The following is a 19416-nucleotide window of genomic DNA, read 5'->3' as shown; positions in this document are numbered from 1 at the left end:
GTCCTCAAAAAGGCTTGAATAGCTCTCCTGCGCCTTCAGCCTTAAACCGACCTCCATGTTGCACTGGGCCTGTAACTTGCTCTCCCTCTCCTGGAGATCCTTCCTCTCCTCCTCTAGTTTGGCGACCTCCTCCTTCAACTTCTTCTCATGTTCTTGATATAAAAGAAGTCTCTCCTCCAACTCTTTAGCCCTCGAGGACAAACCAAGAGAGCTAAGAGGAGTCTTCTCGAAAATATCAAGAAACTTGGTGCACACCGCCGCCGCCCTGATACTCTCCTGAGCCAGAATAGTGAGGTGGTTCCGGATAGAAATATCATCCAAGCCTATACGGGCATGAGGATAGATGTACTTCCGGATAAATTCAGGGGCATCCACCTTGGCTTCACCCTCGAAAGAAGAGCTAGGCTCTAAAGCCTTGCGCTTCTTCCTTTCAGGCTCAGGGGAGGATCGGGGGGGAGGGGACGGCTGAGAAGGAGCAGAAGAAGAGATAACAATAGGTTCAGAAGGAGTCCCCAAATTTCGAGGAGGATGAGGGGGAGGGATAACTGCCCTGGCACCACCAGTCCTGGCCCGGGACCTTGCCCTAGCCTCCTGGACCATCTGGTTAGACTCATTCGAATTCCTCCTCGCCATCTCTGTAAAAACAAGTAGTAGCCAAGAGGTTAGACAAGTCGGAAAAAGATAGTCAGACAAGTCAGAAATCCAATAAAACAAATAAAAGCTATCTAATTGTGTCTGAACAAAGGTCGGAGACCCCTGAAAAAATTTTTTAGTATCCAGATATGGGGCCCTCCCCCATACTTCTCGGAGGAACCCCACAATGGCTGCCTCCACCTCATCCAGGTCGTCCAGACCATATTTCTCACAGGGGGAGGCCTCCAACCAATACAGAGAAAAACGAGGGGAAGAATCCTCATCCAGGAAAAATGGGTGGTGACCCTCTACAGCTTGAACTTTGAAAAAATAATTTTTGAAGTCATGAAAAGATTCGTCAAAAAGGGTGAAGACCCTCCGACCTTGTATAGCCCGGAAGGACACCCATTGTTGTTTATTATTTTGCCCACTGAAGGGCTTAGTCATATGGAAGAGAAAAAAGAAAATCCTCAAAGAAGTCGGAAAGTCTAAAGCATGGCTGACAAATTGATAAATTTTCAGAAAACCCCAAGAATTGGGATGAAGCTGGGTAGGTGCAACACGGCAGTGGCGTAAAACATCCATTTCAAAGTCAGAAAAAGGAAGGAAAACGCCCAGACGGGTAAGCATGCTCTCATACATAAAAAAGAAATGAGGGGCTGCCTCCGAAGCCCTCCCAAAGCAGACCCGGTCTTCTAGACCCGGGGCAAGTAGTTCATACTTTGGCTCATCCTCATCAGAGGTGCAGAGCCGGTGGCGAGTGCGAAGATCAGTAAGAAAATCAGTGTCAACCAAAGGTTCCTCCCCCAGGACCGTAACATCGACCCACTGAGCAAGACTTTCAACAGAAGACATTTTCTTTCTTTTAAAAAGGGATTTTGGTAAAACCTACAAAGAAAAAAGAAAAAAAAATAAAAAAACATGGTCTCTAAGGGGAAGTACGGAATCAAACAGAAACCTACGAATCAACCTATTCATCCGCAAAATAAAAGCATGCAAACAGTAAGCATGTTACAAATGGAGAAGAAGAAAAATCTAACATTTATCTGAAAAAGGTTGGAGGAAATGAAAGCCTTCAAACACAAGAATGCTTCACGAACAGGTGGAGAGGAAATTTGAAAAATCGCAGAAACGAAACAATGGAAGAGAGGAAAAGTATTTATAAACACGTTAGGGTTGGGTTCAAACCCTACCCTACCCTACCCATTGCCACCCCTACTAACAGACGCGACGTTTGATTAGACGTAACTGTGAAAAATCAAAAGTCACGAAAGTCACGTCGGTTCCCTCCCAAGTCGGCTACATCCCCGAGTAGAATACTCGAACCCAAAATCTTAAAAGAAATTGGGCTCGAGTAGGGACACTGTTCATACCCTGGCCCAATGCTAAGGCCCAGGATCCAAGTAAAAAGGCCCAACCCAAAGGAGTTGAGCCTCACACTACACAAACCAGATGTCACGAAGTCGGCTATCTTCACGACTTGCTCTAAAGAAGTCGGTACGAGGATCAGCTGGCAGATAACCCCTCCCTCAAGAGGATAACTGCCTTAGAATCTCTCTAACCACTTCCAAGAGCCATATCTCAACCACCCTAAGATAAAGGGACGGTTATTCCCCTTAAAAAGTGACACTACTTCAACGGTTGTTATTAGTTCACCACTATAAATACACTGACACCTCTCAGGTATCTCTAAGTCCCAATACTCTCTAGCCCTGCTCACACCCTTGCTGACTTAGGCATCGAGTGTCTTTGCAGGTACCACCCCCATTTGTTCATACTCACAAGGCGGACGGAAGCCCCCAAGACGCAGACCCGCTCGGAGACTTCCTTCCTCATACGATTGGGCCAACCCAGCAAGTCCAGCCCAACAATCTCCGGTTACCCATCGTAACAGAAACCATTATCACAACTAATATTACAGTTAATAATATAGGCAGACACATTCGAAGCTGATGTTTATGATGGCTAAGCTAAAAAATCCATATGATTATATAAACTTTGTTGGGGCTCCTATCCTATCAAAACTGTTTTTTGAGGGTGTGGTGGGAAGAAACAACAAGCATTTTACAAAAAAGTGGTGCATATATATGCAGCTAATGCCTCACAAATTGCTTTTTAGAATGAACATTTCTTTTTCCATGAGGGCTGGTGTGACTACTTCCATCAACTCTGCGCATGTTCTTCCTTTTCTTACTGCTGTTCAAGTTCAGAGTCACATTTGGTGGGTTTGCGAGACAGAAAGAAGCCGCTACGTCCTGCACAAGTACACCAATTAGTTGGAATTATTATCAATGATGTAATATCTATGCAACATGATTTCACCATTGAAATAATTCAATATAAGTTCAGTAACTATGATTATTTGCATTAACTTTTCTATTTCAAATTTTGGGATCTGAAGCCATGTCGATTGTCCTATCTTGTGTAACCAACCGGTGAGATATTGAAATTAAGAAAAAACAAAACAGCCAGACAAAACAAAGGAGTGAAGCAAGATGATTTCACTCAATTTACTGATATAGAAGAACGGAATTACAAGGAAGAAAAGATAATGGCTGTGATGGTAAGAGCCAGCCTCACTCTCCTAGCCCAGCCTTAATTCTTTCCAAAAGTCTGTCCCTTCCTCTCCCTAATTTGCTACTACTTATACTCTCCTCACTCCAATCATGAAAATCCGTTAGAATCATCCCTACTGACCATCTTTTACATTTTTCCCACTAACACTGTCATGATTCTCTTCCCTAGTCTTTCCTATTCTACCCTCCACTCTCTTCCTTCTATTGTATTGTAAAGGCAGAGGAGACATTTGCTTCTCTTTATGATTAGAAGCTTCTATTCCTAATACTTCATTCTTGCTTGGATACGTAACATCTAGACATTGAAAAATGATACGTTGCCAGCACATTATTTGTATCTATCCTTTGATACAGCCTTGCATTTGATGCACTTCGACTGAAAATGCTTACATCTAATGATTTACTCTTGAAGATAACAAATACAACAAAGATATCCTTCATTAATCTTCTGTTACCAATTTTATTTTTTGTTATTTTAGTGAACCATTTCAACATGGTCCTATAATGATCAAATCATATATTGAATTTTGAAGAAATAGATCTCTAGAGGTCAGGAAAATAATTATATATAACAATTTGAAAACCGCACCTTCAGATCAAGGCGGTGTACATTGAATATATCCTTCATAGAATGTGAATTGTATGCCAATAGATACGATCTATGCGCATCTTTAGCCATCTTGTTTAGGAAAAAGTTGTTGACTACCAAATCCTCCTGCACAGTACAGATGGTGCTTTGTAAGATAAGCTGAGCTTGGTGACTATATACTAAACAAACATTTGATTAAAACAAGGGGAAGAAGGAATATACCAGGTGAGATTGTACATTTGCCACCTTCTTTTCATCATATCCATACTCTTTCACAGGGACCTTAGCTGCCTGAAATTGAGCATAAAAAAATGTTTATTTTTTATTATAGGCTGAGAGGCAAAAATAGCAACCATGTCTCAAGTTTCTTCAGTAATCTATTTTCGAGCACTACTTTCTCATATAAAGCAAAAACATTACCAGATGCTTCTAAAACTCATTCAGCATTAGAAAGCTGAGTATATCATTTTGTCATAATGAGAGAGAAACTGACCTTCAGATAACGAAGAAATTGTAATTCTTCAGGAATCAGGAACAGCAAAGCATTTCCTTTTCCACCTTCCCCACGAGCTGTTCTACCAACCCTGTGGATATATTCCTGGTATTGGTACCAATATAAAACATGTTATATGGCTGATAAAAATATAAGAATGCCAAAAATCAAATGAAAACAGGAATCACCTTCGGTTCATCTGGTGGATCATACTGCACAATCCAGTCCTACAACACACAAAAAGAAGGGGAAAAAAAGCAGGCAATTAATAAAAAATTGGGGAAAACTAAAAGTGTCATACAAATGAGTTGACCAAATTTTGAAATAACTTGGTAATAAAAATGACCATACCACAGCAGGTATGTCAAGTCCACGAGCAGCAACATCAGTACAGAGCAAGATCCCCTTTTCTGCTTTGCAGAAGTCAAAGAAGGTGGTTGTTCGGGTCTGCTGCTTTTGTTTTCCATGAATACTTGAGCAATTCAAATGAATATGATTAAGAATGTCTGTATGGAATTTCACAGAGTTACATGAAGAAAAAAACACCATCACTTTTTTTGAATGAAATCTCTTCAAGAAGGAATAGAGAACCATGAATCGCTTGGCACAGGGAACAACAACATAACCCTGCATTAACCCTTCATTTGTAACCTGCATGGATGAGGATGTTGTAAGTCACTATGGTAATGCCGATGAACAAAATTTCAAAGATTACAATAAAGTAGGGAGATATCACCTTGGTTCTCCCATCATCTACATCAATATATATAGGAGTTGTCTGAAATGACAAGCGTGCAAGATCCTCAACCTGTAAGTTAAACCAAAAAAACTACGGAGTCAGAATTTATTTTTAGGAAAGAACATAATGAAAGATAAAAGATGAATGAACAAACCTTCTTTGTTTGCGTAGCCGAAAATAAAGCCGTTTGCCTATTCTGTTCCATGAGAAATCAATTAGTCAAGCTCACAAATATATTAAGATCATATAATAAATATAAACATAGTTGCCTTAATAATCATAAAGGGATATAACCAAAACTAAATAGACCTTTGTAGCAATCATGTCTCACTTAAAAAATTAAAAAAAATAGCTCTGTAGTGACAAAACATATTAGAACCTTTAAAGAGGAGTTCTTACCCAAGTCCTCAACCCGCATATAACAATTTGGAAAGGGAAAAATGTTACAACTTATTTGTTAAGGTAAAAAACGAAATGTTTTTTAATCCACAAGTAGCTCAATGCATTTTTACTAAACATGTAATAGTAATGCCACAAAATAAGAAAGATTATAGTAATAGTAATAGTAACTGGTAACTTAAATTGATTAAGTCATTTTTATTTAGATGTTAATATGTTATCAAGGTCAATAACTCCATCCGCATGTGGAATAACATTATGCATTATCGGGACAAAAAGTGAAACAAATTTCAGATACCTTTGGAAGGATCTTAATAATCTGCTTCATTTCTTCCTCAAAGTTAGCTTCTAATATCCTGTCAGCTTCATCAATCATGAGGCACTGCCAAATCACGCAGTAGGAGTTCATGGTAAGAGAATTGCTACAATTTAATATTACTCCAGATATCCGAATGAAAGAACTTCCTATTACAAAACATGCATGGCAAGGGCTTCAACAATATGTGAGGTCATGAGTTATTATTATTATTATCATCATCATCACAAGACTTCAAATCACGTAAATACATGATAACTATATACTAGTATAAAAGCATTGTTGCTCAGCAAACTAGTCTTAAAATATGTGCATACCATAGCAAGTTCACAAAAGGAGAAAAAATATAATAAAGAAGGGCACAATTTACCTTCAAGTTTTTATATATGAACCCTTTTGTATTCTGAAGATGATCCAGAAGACGACCAGGAGTTGCCACGAGCAGATTGACCCCTTTAGCAATGCGTTCGGCTTCGAGTTTTCTCGTCGAACCTCCAATAATCAATCCAAGAGTCTGCGAATGATACTTGAGGAGTTCCTTGGCTACAGCATGCGTCTAAAACACACAAACAAACCTCAAATTCAATAAGCAAACAAATCAGCAATCATAAACAACCAACTTATAATGCAATCATAAATCAAATACATCACATTTATTTTTCAAAAGACAAACCTGAATTGCAAGCTCTCTGGTGGGGCAAATGATAATAACACCAGCACCATTACGAGGGGTGAACTGAACATTATAGAGAAGCTCCACAGCAGGGACCAGAAAAGCAAGGGTTTTCCCGGAACCGGTTCTGGCAGCGCCAAGAACATCTTTTCCTATTAGAAGATGTGGAATTGCCCTCGATTGAATCTGAGTCATGTATGAGAACCCCATATCCCGAATTGCCTTCGAAGTTGGTTCTGATAACCCTAGAGAAGAGAATTCATCGTTACTCATTATTCCACCACCACCACCCTTGTTCTTCTTCTTCTCTTTCCTCTCTTCTTCCTCTTCTTCTTCTTCACCATTTTTATCAACGTCGCTATCTTCTTCCACTCCCTTCAACTTCTTATTCTTCTTCTTCTTGTTCGCATTGTTTTCCAAGGATTCTGCGCCCTCTTCATGTTGAGGTTCAGCTGATTGGTTCTCTGATTCAGAATCCCGAGGCCGCTTCTTCTTATTCTTATTCTTCATCTTTTTCTTCGTTTCGTTCATAACGATGGTTGAAGCTTGAAACTTTTCTTCTGTTTCAGGTGATTCTGCCATGGCTGGTGGTTCTAGAACTTTCAGAAACTCAAGGCCACTCGCACGGTCGCGCCTTATTCTACTTCTCTCTCTCACTCGTTAAACCCTAGTCATTCACCAAGATTCATATCTAACGTGTGGCGGTTTTTTTTTTGTTCCCGGCTTTTTTTGTTCTCGGTTTTTTTTTCTCATCTACTCTTTGTTGGTATTATTTTTGTCATCTACTCTATTGGGCTCTTTTGTCCCAGGTAATATTCAAAGAAAAGATTTGGGGCCACTATTCAATACATGGACTTCTCTGGCTGAAATAGGTCAATTATATTTTGGATTTCTTTTTGGGCTGAGCTACTCCAAAATTTCTAGGATTGGGCGCATCGCACATTTTCCTTTGTTCTATGCTCCATATGTTAAAAATTCAGAAGAATTTTACCAAGTCCAAAGAAAACAAAAATTACCAAAAGATTAAAAATTCACAAGACAACCCGCTTGAGTCACTAGAGACGACCGTTTAATCAAGTGTGGCAAGTTTGAATGGCTTCTTATGTCTTGTGCATGCAATAAATTATTGGTTAATAATAAATTTTTAAATGTAGTTTATATTTGTGGCGGATTAAGTTATTAATCTGTTGAGTTGAAAAATATGTAAAAAAACAAGAAAAAATAAAAAATATATATTATGCTAATTAAAAAATATAAAATAGAAATTTGTGAATGTCAAAATAATAAATAATAAATTTGTGAGATATGATTAAGTTAATATGTTTATCAGCCTTAAAAGTTTGAGCTGGCATTGTTTGCCTAAATCTTTGTTCCTCAATGAATTTCTATTGATCAAACGAAACATGGCATCGACATTTTTGTTTGAAATTTTAAGCAAAATAATTTATCCTTCTAACGAATTTGCTTAAATATCCTTTCAAGTTTCAACTGCCAAACAATTGAAGTCTATTAAATTCTCCTGAACTCCATTTAATCCATCCCATACCAGTTACCACCAATCTAACTGTAAAGATCCCTCAAATTTAAATAAGAGTTTAAGTAATGTTGATGCCTACAGATACAGTTTCTTGTTATGTGTAGAGACAATTAGAAAATAGCAAGAAAATAATTCATTATGAAAAAAGGAAAATAGTTTGTGGTAGGACATTCGTTAATAGGTTTGTGTATCATTATTGGTACTCATTAGAGAGACATGTAGGGGACATTATATAGCAGAAAATTTGAGGAAACTAGGGGAAAAAACAATAAAAAGGGAGCATAATGATGAAGATTTATACCCCATTTAATGTACACAAGTATTTATCATAATCTATTTGCACTAGTTAATGTAATCACCTGAAAGGAAATAATCTAAAATTGGTCACAAACTTCATTATAGCCATTGCACCTAATTATGTTCCACTCACTTCACATTAAGCAGCTAAATGATATAACACATAGAAATGGGATAAAATAAAAGGGAAAAACCAATCAACAAACATTGTTGGCCCCATTGCATTTCATTGATGTTTTTTTTTCTTTCATAAGCCGAAAGGAAACAGATATATAATTAGCCTCTAAACTCCTAAAGCCTTTGTTTGGTAAGAAAGGCCCACTAAAATAGTGGATTTAACAATAATCATTGTTAAGTGCACTAGTATACCTCCCACACAAAGAAAAGAGATTACCTATTTATTGAAAAACCATTCATGAACGAAATTATGAGATCAATGCTTCTATATCTGCGCAATTGTTATTAGGTTATTTTTATTTTTACTGTAAGGCACGGCACGATTGTTTATAATTATGCCTTGATTCTCCCTTAGTTAATTCATTAATTGGTAGCATTCAAATTTTGTGTAATGTAATCACGTGTGTTGCTTGCCTTGGAAGTTCAATCACATCTTTGATAAACTCAACAAGCTAAAAAATAAACAGGACAATTTTAGTGAAACAATGCGAATAATATGGTTTATAAATTATTATGATTTTCATTAGCACGCAAAGTCGCAAGTAAAATACAAAGATGTATGTTATGGTAAAGAAAGAAATGGTAAAAAATAAAAATTCATTTTGATAGATAATTACATAACTTAATTAGAAAAATATGCCATTTTATTTTTATTAATTTTTAATATAAATTTATACATTTCTCTTTATTTTTTTCACAAAGTAACTATATGTCTCTATCATAGATTGTCTAAATATAAATACAAACACTCCGTCATAATTTTTACGATTAAATCTCCAAAATGGTCTCCCAGATTGAATTCGTATATCAATGTTGCCCCTCAGTTTCTAAATGCTCTAAATGCTCCATCCAATTTGAGCTCCGTGCGAAATCCTGGTTCTTCCACCCAATTCCGGCATGACTCAGCAGCCGGAGTGCTGAGCTGGCAGTTCCACCTCCACGTAGGCTTCATCACCCTCCACCATCACCATCGTTCCTCCTCTTCTCCCAACGGAGCCACTACCCTTCTTTCTTCTTACAATCCTCCTTTCCCTTTCTCCCTTCCTCAAGCATTGTAGTCCTTTCCTTCTCTCAGTTCACCAGCCTTCAGATCACTACCTCAGAACCACTGCCGTAACCCTTTCTCTTTTCTTCTTCCTCTATTCTTTTCTCTTCTCCTTTGTCCATTAGAGGGGGTGGATGAGAGGGGAATTAAAAGGTTGCTTGAAAAATATTTTCATACACTTTCAGCAACAATCAGAATCCAACAAACTAAATTAACCTATCATAACCACCTAAAATCAATTAAAACAGAAAATTAAACTAAACTAAGCCTAAAACTGGTAAAAATTAAAACTAAATTCTAAATAAATCTAAACTAATAGGGGAAGTTAGGGTGGTTAGACAGGAAAAGAAGGCAAACCGAAACGTGAGGAAGGAGAGCAGGGTTAGTCATCGTGGGTGATGGAAATGACAAGGAGAAGCAGACGAGGGGAGGACACCGGCAGAGTAGTGGTTGCAGCGGGCTATTGCGATAGCAGTAGTTCGGTGATGAGGAACAAAGATAAAGGTACCCGACTCTTTAGCTGAGAAGAGGAAATGGGGGAGGAAGATGTGGCGGCGCTGAATAAAGGCCGGAGGTGATGGTGGTGGTGATGGAGATACTAGAAGCTGTGATATGGCTAGGGTTCGGTGCGTGGAAGAGGGTGATGAAGAGGGCAGATTGGCGGCGACAGTAAGCCCGGGCCTGATGGAGGTGGTTCGCCAAGAAGAAAGCTCGACATCTCTGGACCTAACGGGGAAGAAGAGGGCAGAGGGAGGAAGTTGGACGCAGTGGTCGCAGATGGTGGAGGCTATGGTGGCTCGCAGTGGTGGTTCAGCCTTAGGCCAATGGACAGAGGAGAAGAGAAAAGAAGAGAGAAAGAAGAAAAGAGAAAGGGTTGCGGCGGTGGTTCTGAGGTAGTGATCTGATGGCTGGTGAACTGAGAGAAGGAAAGGGCTACAATGCTTGAGGAAGGGAGAAAGGGCTATGTGGAGATGGAACCGCAAGCTCAGCGCTCCGCTGCTGAGTCATACCGGAATTGGGTGGAAGGACCAGAATTTTGCACAGAGCTCAAATTGGAGGGTGCATTTAAAGCATTTAGAAACTGAGGGGCAACATTGGTGCATGGACCCAATCTAAAAGACAATTTTGGGGATTACTCTAATTTTTACTATCTATTAAAATTACCCTTGCATTAACAATTAGAATCAAATTCGCATAAATACAATTGGAAAAATTTCAAGTGTACTGAGAACACTAGTATTCCAGTTGTTTTAATCGTTAATTTCAATTAATATATATTATATATATTTTTTGGGTAATACTAGAGAAACAAAAAAAACATCCAAAACTTGTCTTATTTAGCATTTATTAATTGTTGCTAAATAAGGCAAGTTATGCCTGTTTTTTGCTGATTTTCTTTAGTTACCAAATATTTTCGTATTTTTTATAATTGAGATCAACAGTTAAAATAACTGATATACCGGTATTCTCAATACATTTAAAACTCTTGCAATACAATTAATTATATCATGATATCGATGATATTTTCTTGTTTATTTACTTGGTTTGTTCTATCATAACTTCCATATTACTCTAAACTAGACAGTAACAAAAAAAAAAGATAAAAAAAGCAAAATAGGATGAAATATTAGAAAAAGTTAAAAATATTTACATAATAAAATAAAATTAAAATAAAATTTTAATAAAAACTAAATTAAAATTTATATATAATTTAAATGTAAAAAATTAAAATTAATGAATAATTTTTTTCTATGTACCTTCGGTCTTCTGCCCTTAGTTGGATATGAAAATATTTGGTAACCAAAGAAAATCAGCCAAAAACAACCATAACTTATTTTATTTAGTATTTATTAATTGTTGTGACAATTAATAAATGATAAATAAGGCAAGTTCTGGCTAATTTTTTTTATCTCCCTAACATTATCGGTTGGATATATGTCATATATCACATCATATATGTATATTATTTTTTTTTTGAAATTAAAATAAATTCCTCATTTATGGTGAAGGTAAGATTCCCGTGCATTAGGGAGTAGTAGCAAATATTATCCAAAGTGGACCCCCACATTAGGTAACCGTTTGGGATCTTCACATTTGAGTATTTGACCGTTACTCCCAAAATCCCCATTCAAATTTTTCCATTTCAAAACTTTTCAGTTTTCACTATTTCCACTCCCTCAATCACTCTAAAAAGTCAACTCAAACGGTCAAACCCCAAACGGTAAACTGTAAAGTGAGTGGAACTATCAAAAAACCTTGAGTTTCAATATCACAATTAACTAATACTCGTTCGATTTCCCTCCTAAAACAACGGCTCAGATTCACCGAAAAATCAAAATTCCAAATCTCGCACACAAATTTACACAAACACCTAGAATGCAAACAAAACACTACTACTACTCTTTCTTCTTCAGCTAAACACTGTTTCTTTCTTTCTTTCTTTCTTTACTCTTCCGCCGGAAAAGTTTCCGACTTTAAGAACTGCCGCAAAGCTTCCTCTTTAGCTGGGTCGATCTCAAATTCTTCTTGGCATGTCAACGTAGAAGCAAAAGAACCGAAGAATCTCGAGATAATGCCGGTTTCGACACGGTCTCAGATGACGCCGAACCGGGTTCGAGACGAACCGGACTCGCGGCTGAGGAACCCGCACCATGGCCTGAAGGAGAAGCTTAGGGCACTGACAATGCTCTACGAGCAGCAGAAGCAAGCTTCTCAAGCTCTCAAGAACCCTTCTCTGAAGTTCCAAAATGAACAGAGCAATGAAAACAACAGACAAGAACAGAGTAAAACAGAGAGCAGAATCATGAGAGAGAACAAAATGTACAACCTTCTTCCAAATTCGACCGTTACAAGAACCTTCGTGTTGCCACAACCACTACCACCACCACCACCACCACCACCACCATCACGCGCCGCCACCGCCACTGCCGCCGACGAAGACACAAAGGAGAACCTTCCAGTTCTTGGAACCGACCGAATCGTTGGGTTTTCGTGCCAGAGAAAATCCACAACGACGAAAAATACAACAATGGTTTCGGATTCTGCTTCCAACACGGTGGCTAGGAAGCTGTCGATGGGGGCAGCGGCGGCGGCGGTGGCGGCGGAGGAGAGCTCGGAGAAACAGGGGAAGGTGGATGGGAATGGGAGCAGGATCCTCGTGTTTGTGAGGCTTAGGCCTATGAACAAGAAGGAGAAAGAAGCGGGTTCACGGTGCTCCGTTAGGGTCGTTAATCGCCGTGACGTTTATCTAACGGAATTTGCGAACGAGAACGATTATCTGAGGCTGAATAGGGTTCGTGGAAGGCACTTCACTTTTGATGCTGCGTTTCCTGAATCGGCTACTCAGCAAGAAGTTTATTCAACTACGTGAGTTTCATTTTATGGATTTTAATAAATTTTCAATAATTTTCATGTTCTGTGCTGAAACTGGAATCAAAGGTTTTTAGGTAAAAGAGCTTGCTTTAGTTGCTATTTTTGGAAATCTTTCTTTTCTGGTGCTTTGTTCTGTGTTGATTTTGCTCTCGTTTTGTGTTTTGCAAAGTTGCTGAATTTTCATCTATTGATCAATGTTACTTACTTCATTGCTATGAATTATGATTAGTTGATTACCATATTGGAGAAATTTGTAGGTTTAAGAATGTAGACATTGATAGTACCATCAATGTTGCTTCTTTCTGTATTCATTTTGAAACTAAGTCTTTGTGAATCAGCTAAGACTGAATTCAAATTCAAATTTGTTTATGATTAAAAAATTGTTGAGACAGCCTTTTGAGATTTGACATACCAAAAACATTTAAAAAGAAAAGGGTGAGGGACTGTTAAAAGAATCTGAGGCCTAAATAGTTGAAACTCTAAATTGCTCATTCTATTCCGTGCTTAATATTATTCAGCAAGCATTCAAGAATCTTTTATTGGCTTGTGCATTGACTTTTCAAATTTTCAGGACCTCAGAACTAGTGGAAGCAGTTCTGCAAGGGAGGAATGGTTCAGTGTTCTGTTATGGTGCCACGGGGGCTGGAAAGACTTACACCATGCTCGGCACCGTAGAGAATCCTGGAGTGATGGTATTGGCAATCAAAGATGTTTTTAGCAAAATCAGGCAGAGAAGTTGTGATGGGAACCATGTTGTTCATCTGTCGTATCTTGAGGTCTACAATGAAACAGTTAGGGATTTACTTTCCCCTGGAAGGCCTCTGGTTCTTAGAGAAGATAAACAGGTTTGCTTCTTCACCTTGCAAATAGAAGCTTATTATTGTGTATTCGACAAACCACTACTGAAAGCTTATAATGTGTGCTGGGAGATGTTAATGGAAGTTTTATGATGTGATTGTAAGTTCTTGAAGAAGGTTAATGTGTTTAATTAATGCCATTGTTTATCATATTGCTTGCTACCTGTGCCACCATGATTATGATGACGAGATCATGAAAATTTGCATAAAATCTCCCCATGAATTCCTGAGTTTCAAGTTTACGAATTTTGGTCCCCAGGTTGAGTGCTTGAGTTCACTTTTATGATTCAAGAACATAAGTAATATTATTCAAACATGAAAAATTTTATGATCCAAGTTGACTATGCATTACCTTATACTTTTTAATGACATCTGATGATACATTGTCCAAACATTTTATAGGGGATTGTGGCAGCAGGTCTTACACAATATAGAGCTTATTCCACAGATGAAGTAATGTTCTCATCCCTTTTAGTGAATTCCAAGTTTATAAGTAGTTGAGTTCGAACTTTGAACCTTATTTAACATTCTATTCACTTTGGTTGGTTGATGTAGGTTATGGCATTGCTGCAACAAGGAAATCAGAACAGAACCACTGAACCAACTCGTGCGAATGAAACATCTTCGCGTTCCCATGCAATTTTGCAGGTGACTAACTAACAAAATCCACCTTATGATTGTGACATGTTCTACTCACTAACAAAATCCACCTTATTTTTGTTACATATAGGTTGTGATTGAATACCGAGTTAGGGATGCAGCGATGAATATAGTTAATCGTGTGGGAAAGCTCTCATTGATTGATCTTGCAGGGTCAGAGAGAGCTCTTGCCACAGATCAAAGAACACTTAGATCTCTTGAGGGCGCTAACATAAACCGGTCTCTCCTTGCACTAAGCAGCTGCATAAATGCTCTTGTGGAAGGCAAAAAACACATACCATATAGGAATTCCAAACTCACTCAACTCCTCAAGGACTCATTAGGAGGAACATGTAACACTATCATGATTGCGAACATAAGCCCAAGTAACCTCTCATTTGGCGAAACACAGAATACTGTTCACTGGGCCGATAGAGCCAAGGAGATTCGGACAAAGGTTGAATCCTCTTTACCATTACAAGCTATTACTTCCCTCTGTTCTGAAGTTTTCATCATGTTGTACATTAAACACATTTATAACTCTATATCTTTATACGAATTTTCAAAGCAACAAATATTTTGGAAGGAAAGTAGTATCACACTATCAGCATGTCAAAAACTAAACATATTTGTGATGGCATTGAATAAATAAGGTAATCTGTTCATGCAGGTAAGAGATGCTAATGAGGATCAATTGCCAGTGCCGGAGACAGAAACTGACCAGGCCAAGTTGGTAATCGAGCTGCAAAAGGAGAATCGTGAATTGAGAATGCAGCTAGCGAAGCAGCAACAGAAATTGTTGACTGTTCAAGCACAGTCCTTGGCTGCGCAATCCTCTCCAACACCGCCTTCAGCTTCAGCTCTTTCTACTCCTCCAACATCCACACAGCCTAACGAAAAACGAAGGACTAGATCTTCTTTCCTCTCGGGAACTTGTTTCACTCCAGAATCCAACAAGAAGAAAGGAGCTGAGCTAGCTGTGAGAACACTTAACCGAACCGTGAAAGCACTGGAGGCAGAGATCGAGAGAATGAAGAAAGATCATAGTTTGCAGCTAAAGCAAAAAGATGATCTTATTCGCGAGCTTTCACAAAAGGGTGGAATTCAAACCACTGCAGCAACAACAGCAGAAGAAGTAAGGAAGAGAGTGGTGACCAGGGCTAGCCTAAGGCTAAAGGAGTCAAGCAATGGCGAGTTGAAGAGTCCAAGCCATCGCTTTCGATCACCAGTCCAAGTTGCCAAGAAGAGAAGCTTTTGGGACATAACCACATCTAACAGCCCATCGATTGCAACATTTAATGGCAGAAAAACCAGAAGTCATGTCATTCCTGAACCTACTACTGCACCCCCTCCATCAATGCTTCTTCAGGTATAGTACTTTCTTGCTCCTTATGAAAATTTTAAGATTTTCATAATTGATCATATTTTCACCAACCCCATGTTTATCTTCATCTTTACTTCTCAATGGTGAAAATCAATACAGCATTCATTTTTTGTAACCAAAGCAAATAACAAATCTATTTTTCTTGTTTGCATTGTCTCCATATACTTTTGGTTGTATTATACAGCCTGGTTTTGCTCGGCAAAAAGCGAATATTTAAAGTGATTTACACAAAAAGGAGTGGAAGATGAAGTTGCTTAGAACACAAGGAAGCGCAGTTTGAGAGATCATAGATCATTGCAAACATGATGTGCACCTCAAATGAATAAGGAAACAGTTCAATCAACTGCAAGACCCCAAGTGTGCTGCTTCTCACTCATCATCATCCCCCCCTAAACTGAACCATGTTCATTATTTCAGGCTATTGAAGTTTCTTGAGGAAACTATAAAATCTTTTATTATGTATGTACATTCACTGTTTCCTCAACCTCAATACACCATACTTTTAACGACTTTAACAAGAGAAAAAAATCAGATGTAATGTGAATTTGTGTTAGGTTTGATAATGACATGTACTTGTAGATTAGGGTCAATTTTAAGTAGTCAAATCTTTTCATTATTTGATTTCAGTTTCGACAAGGTTGTTTTCATTGTACAATCCAAGTTTGTTAATTTTGACAAGATAAATTAATACATTTGTTTCTTAATTATTGTATTCATGACCTTTGATGCTGACTTAAACATCTAATCCCCATTGAAAATACTGTACAATTATTGATAAGGATTTAATTGGGGTTTAATACATTTAAAGTAATAAAATCCCCAAATGGGCCTTATGAGTTGTTGCCCTTTCAGCACCACTGTTTTTTTAGACGGACTCTTGGTCTTCTTGATGTCAAAGACTGGCATGACACAATTCTTCTAAAATTCAGATCCTTGAATAACAAGATTATCATTCCGTCCCTTAGCTTTAAGATGACAAAAATGTCCTCCTGACGTATCAATTATGACACAAGTTGGATAACCAACATGTGAATTTGTGGCGCATACACTTTGAAAATTTAATAGCAATGTGGTAGCTGATTGACTGATTATTACAAGAGAACTACTATATTTATTTATGGATCAAGACTAAGGTGAAGAAGTTGGAAAAGTGGTATGAAAGGTTAATCACTTTTAAATTAGGATAATGAAACACACATTTTATGGGAGTTATGAATTTAATCTACTTCTTCACATTATTTTACTAATTTTTTCATTTTAGAATATCTATTTAGTTATGTTAAAACCCAAAGAGTTTAATTTTGATTTGTAGTACAAAATATTTTATATAATTATCTAACTACATCTGTTTTTTTTATTACCATTTATGTGATTAATATAAAATATAGTTAGTTTTTCTGACATAACATTATGTAATTGGATGTCTATGTAAAATTGTATGTTTCAAAACTAAATTCAAACTAAAAAGTAACAAAGTATGAGTTGTGTTACATTAACTTTAACATTTGATACTCATATCATCTTAACACCACACCCAAAGATAAGCAAGTAGCTTTTTCTAAGATATTGAGAAAAGTGATGTTATTTGAACATGTAAAAGTAATTGTTAACTAGATATCAAATATGATTTAAAAATAACAAAAATAAGTTTTAGTATTTTAAAAAGGGGTAAATTACTAAAAATGTGCTCGAATAATTTTAGCGCTGACAAAAATGTACCCGAATTTCTTTATTAAGAAAATACCCTCAAATAATTTTAAAACGCGACAAAAATATCCAACATTAAATATGTATTTCTCAAAAAATACATTAGAAATAGAATTTTGATACGATTTTTTACAAACATAATTAGAAAAATGAAATATTATTATTCTTAAAATTTGGTGATTTTTCGCTAAGTATATATTTTGTGATTTTTTAAAAGTATTATTAATTGTTGACAAAAAAATCGCAAAAAAATATATACTCAGCGGAAAAATCACCAAATTTTAAGGATAAAAACATCTCATTTTTCTAATCATGTTTGCAAAAAACGCATCAAAATTCAATCTTTAAAGCATTTTTTGAAAATACATATTTAATGTTAGATATTTTTGTCGCATTTTAAAATTATTTAAGGACATTTTTGTTGATAATAAAATTCGGATGCATTTTTGTCCGCGCCAAAATTATTTGAATGCATTTTTGGTGGTTTACCTTTTAAAAAAATCACAAAATAAGTTCTTTTTTATCATTTAGGCATTAGTAACATCACTTTAATGATAACTACTAAGAAGTAAGAAACAAGAGAAGATTAAATTTTAACATACCAGATAGTGCAATCCATGAACTAAGAGAAAGTCTTCCTCTGCATATATATTTTCTTTCTTATTTGTTAAAATAAAAGTAATTACAAAGCTCAATGAAATTCCATTGATCTACCTAAAGATTGGAAAGATCTATGGCAGATAGAAAGATCTCCTAGGTAGTAGGTACAAGTCCCAACAGATCAAAGAAACAAATGACAAATCACAAGATATCTGTGCAAAAAGCCAAAGTGTGCTGTGACATTTTTCTGAACCAACATATCATGCAATAGTTGATATAAGAAAAGGATATTCCTTTAACATGTAAATAACTAAATTTTGGACTTTTAGATATTCAATTAATACTACTCTTTATAAAATAAACTTACATTGTAGTAGTAGACCTCATAACAGCTGCTATATATTTGAGCAAATAGGTGCTGTCCCTTTCTAGCCATTATTTTCTAATGTATGCCAAAAAAAAGTGTGAACCTTAGCTCACATAGATCATAGATGAGAATCCCATAGCTTAGTGACACAACCTGGTGGAAAAGTGTAGTAATAATCTTTGATTCCCGACCAAAAAGAAGATACAAAACAATTATAGACTGCATAGCATCAACCTGAAGTCCCCTTTAATTATAATAACTATTTGGTCTAATTCATCAACTAAGATTTTTCAGTAAATGGAACAATCGAAATTGTTAAAGCCAAGACAAAGATGGCTTACATAACTAGTAAAAGAACAAGTTTAGTTCTTCTCAGGTATAAACTCTAAAGGTTTATTGGTATATCCTGATCTTAATAGAATGATCTGCATTAAATTTAAGGTCAATTTAAGTTATATGATTTTGGAGAGAAAGATGACAATGTAAGATCCATTTTATTAATTTATGGACAACACCTTAAACTTATCTACACTTTTGCAATGACCTGTGAATATGTTCCACCGACAACCTTAAGGGATTATTCTGGTTTCTTCTTCTATCTCCATTGTTTATTTTCATATTTTCAGTGTGGGGATTGGGGTGTGTTGGTGCACTAATTAGGCCAATAATGATGTGAATGAGTAGCCAAACTTTATGTGGAGCAATTAGCTTTTCTATCTTAAGAAGAATGATTACTAGATGATAAAATTTTATTTTTTTTATGAACAACAACTTCGGTATCAGTGAAAGGCATGTAACAAATTGGTTTCTCTAGCTGTCAGCAACATATTCTAATCTACATTTTCTTCTCTCTACTAATCTACAGGGAAAAAAATAGTAGGAAATTGTTAAAGCCTGAAAACTAGGAGAAAGGAAAGGTGAAAAGAGGGAGAGATCACTATTATGATCAAATAATCAAGGTTGAAGGAATTTTCCTTTTTTGTGATTAAATAAGTGTTGTGGCCACATATGTTTCA

The 19416-nt window shown here is 36.7% G+C and overlaps 2 protein-coding genes across 2 annotated transcripts; one reads left to right on the top strand and one right to left on the bottom strand.

Moving 5' to 3' along the window:
* Positions 1-2588: 2588 nt before the first annotated feature.
* LOC112722661 (ATP-dependent RNA helicase HAS1) lies at positions 2589-7153 on the bottom strand. Its single transcript, XM_025773765.3, has 11 exons — positions 6419-7153; positions 6116-6301; positions 5728-5811; positions 5185-5226; positions 5028-5099; positions 4643-4942; positions 4480-4518; positions 4292-4396; positions 4021-4089; positions 3799-3924; positions 2589-2888 (listed from the first exon to the last, which is right to left on the bottom strand). The coding sequence occupies exons 1-11, from the start codon at positions 6998-7000 to the stop codon at positions 2727-2729; spliced, it is 1767 nt and encodes a 588-aa protein (XP_025629550.1). The 5' UTR covers positions 7001-7153; the 3' UTR covers positions 2589-2726.
* A 4609-nt stretch (positions 7154-11762) lies between these two features.
* LOC112722660 (kinesin-like protein KIN-8A) lies at positions 11763-16441 on the top strand. The gene is made up of 7 exons (XM_025773764.3): positions 11763-12840; positions 13418-13691; positions 14106-14156; positions 14259-14351; positions 14434-14799; positions 15013-15711; positions 15911-16441. Exons 1-7 carry the CDS (start codon positions 12047-12049, stop codon positions 15941-15943), a joined length of 2310 nt encoding a protein of 769 aa, XP_025629549.1. The 5' UTR covers positions 11763-12046; the 3' UTR covers positions 15944-16441.
* The last annotated feature ends 2975 nt before the right edge of the window (positions 16442-19416 follow it).

The sequence above is a fragment of the Arachis hypogaea genome, chromosome 11 (assembly GCF_003086295.3).
Source record: "Arachis hypogaea cultivar Tifrunner chromosome 11, arahy.Tifrunner.gnm2.J5K5, whole genome shotgun sequence".
In the NCBI taxonomy this organism is placed as follows: Eukaryota; Viridiplantae; Streptophyta; class Magnoliopsida; order Fabales; family Fabaceae; genus Arachis; species Arachis hypogaea.
This window is presented reverse-complemented; position numbering and strand designations above follow the sequence as displayed.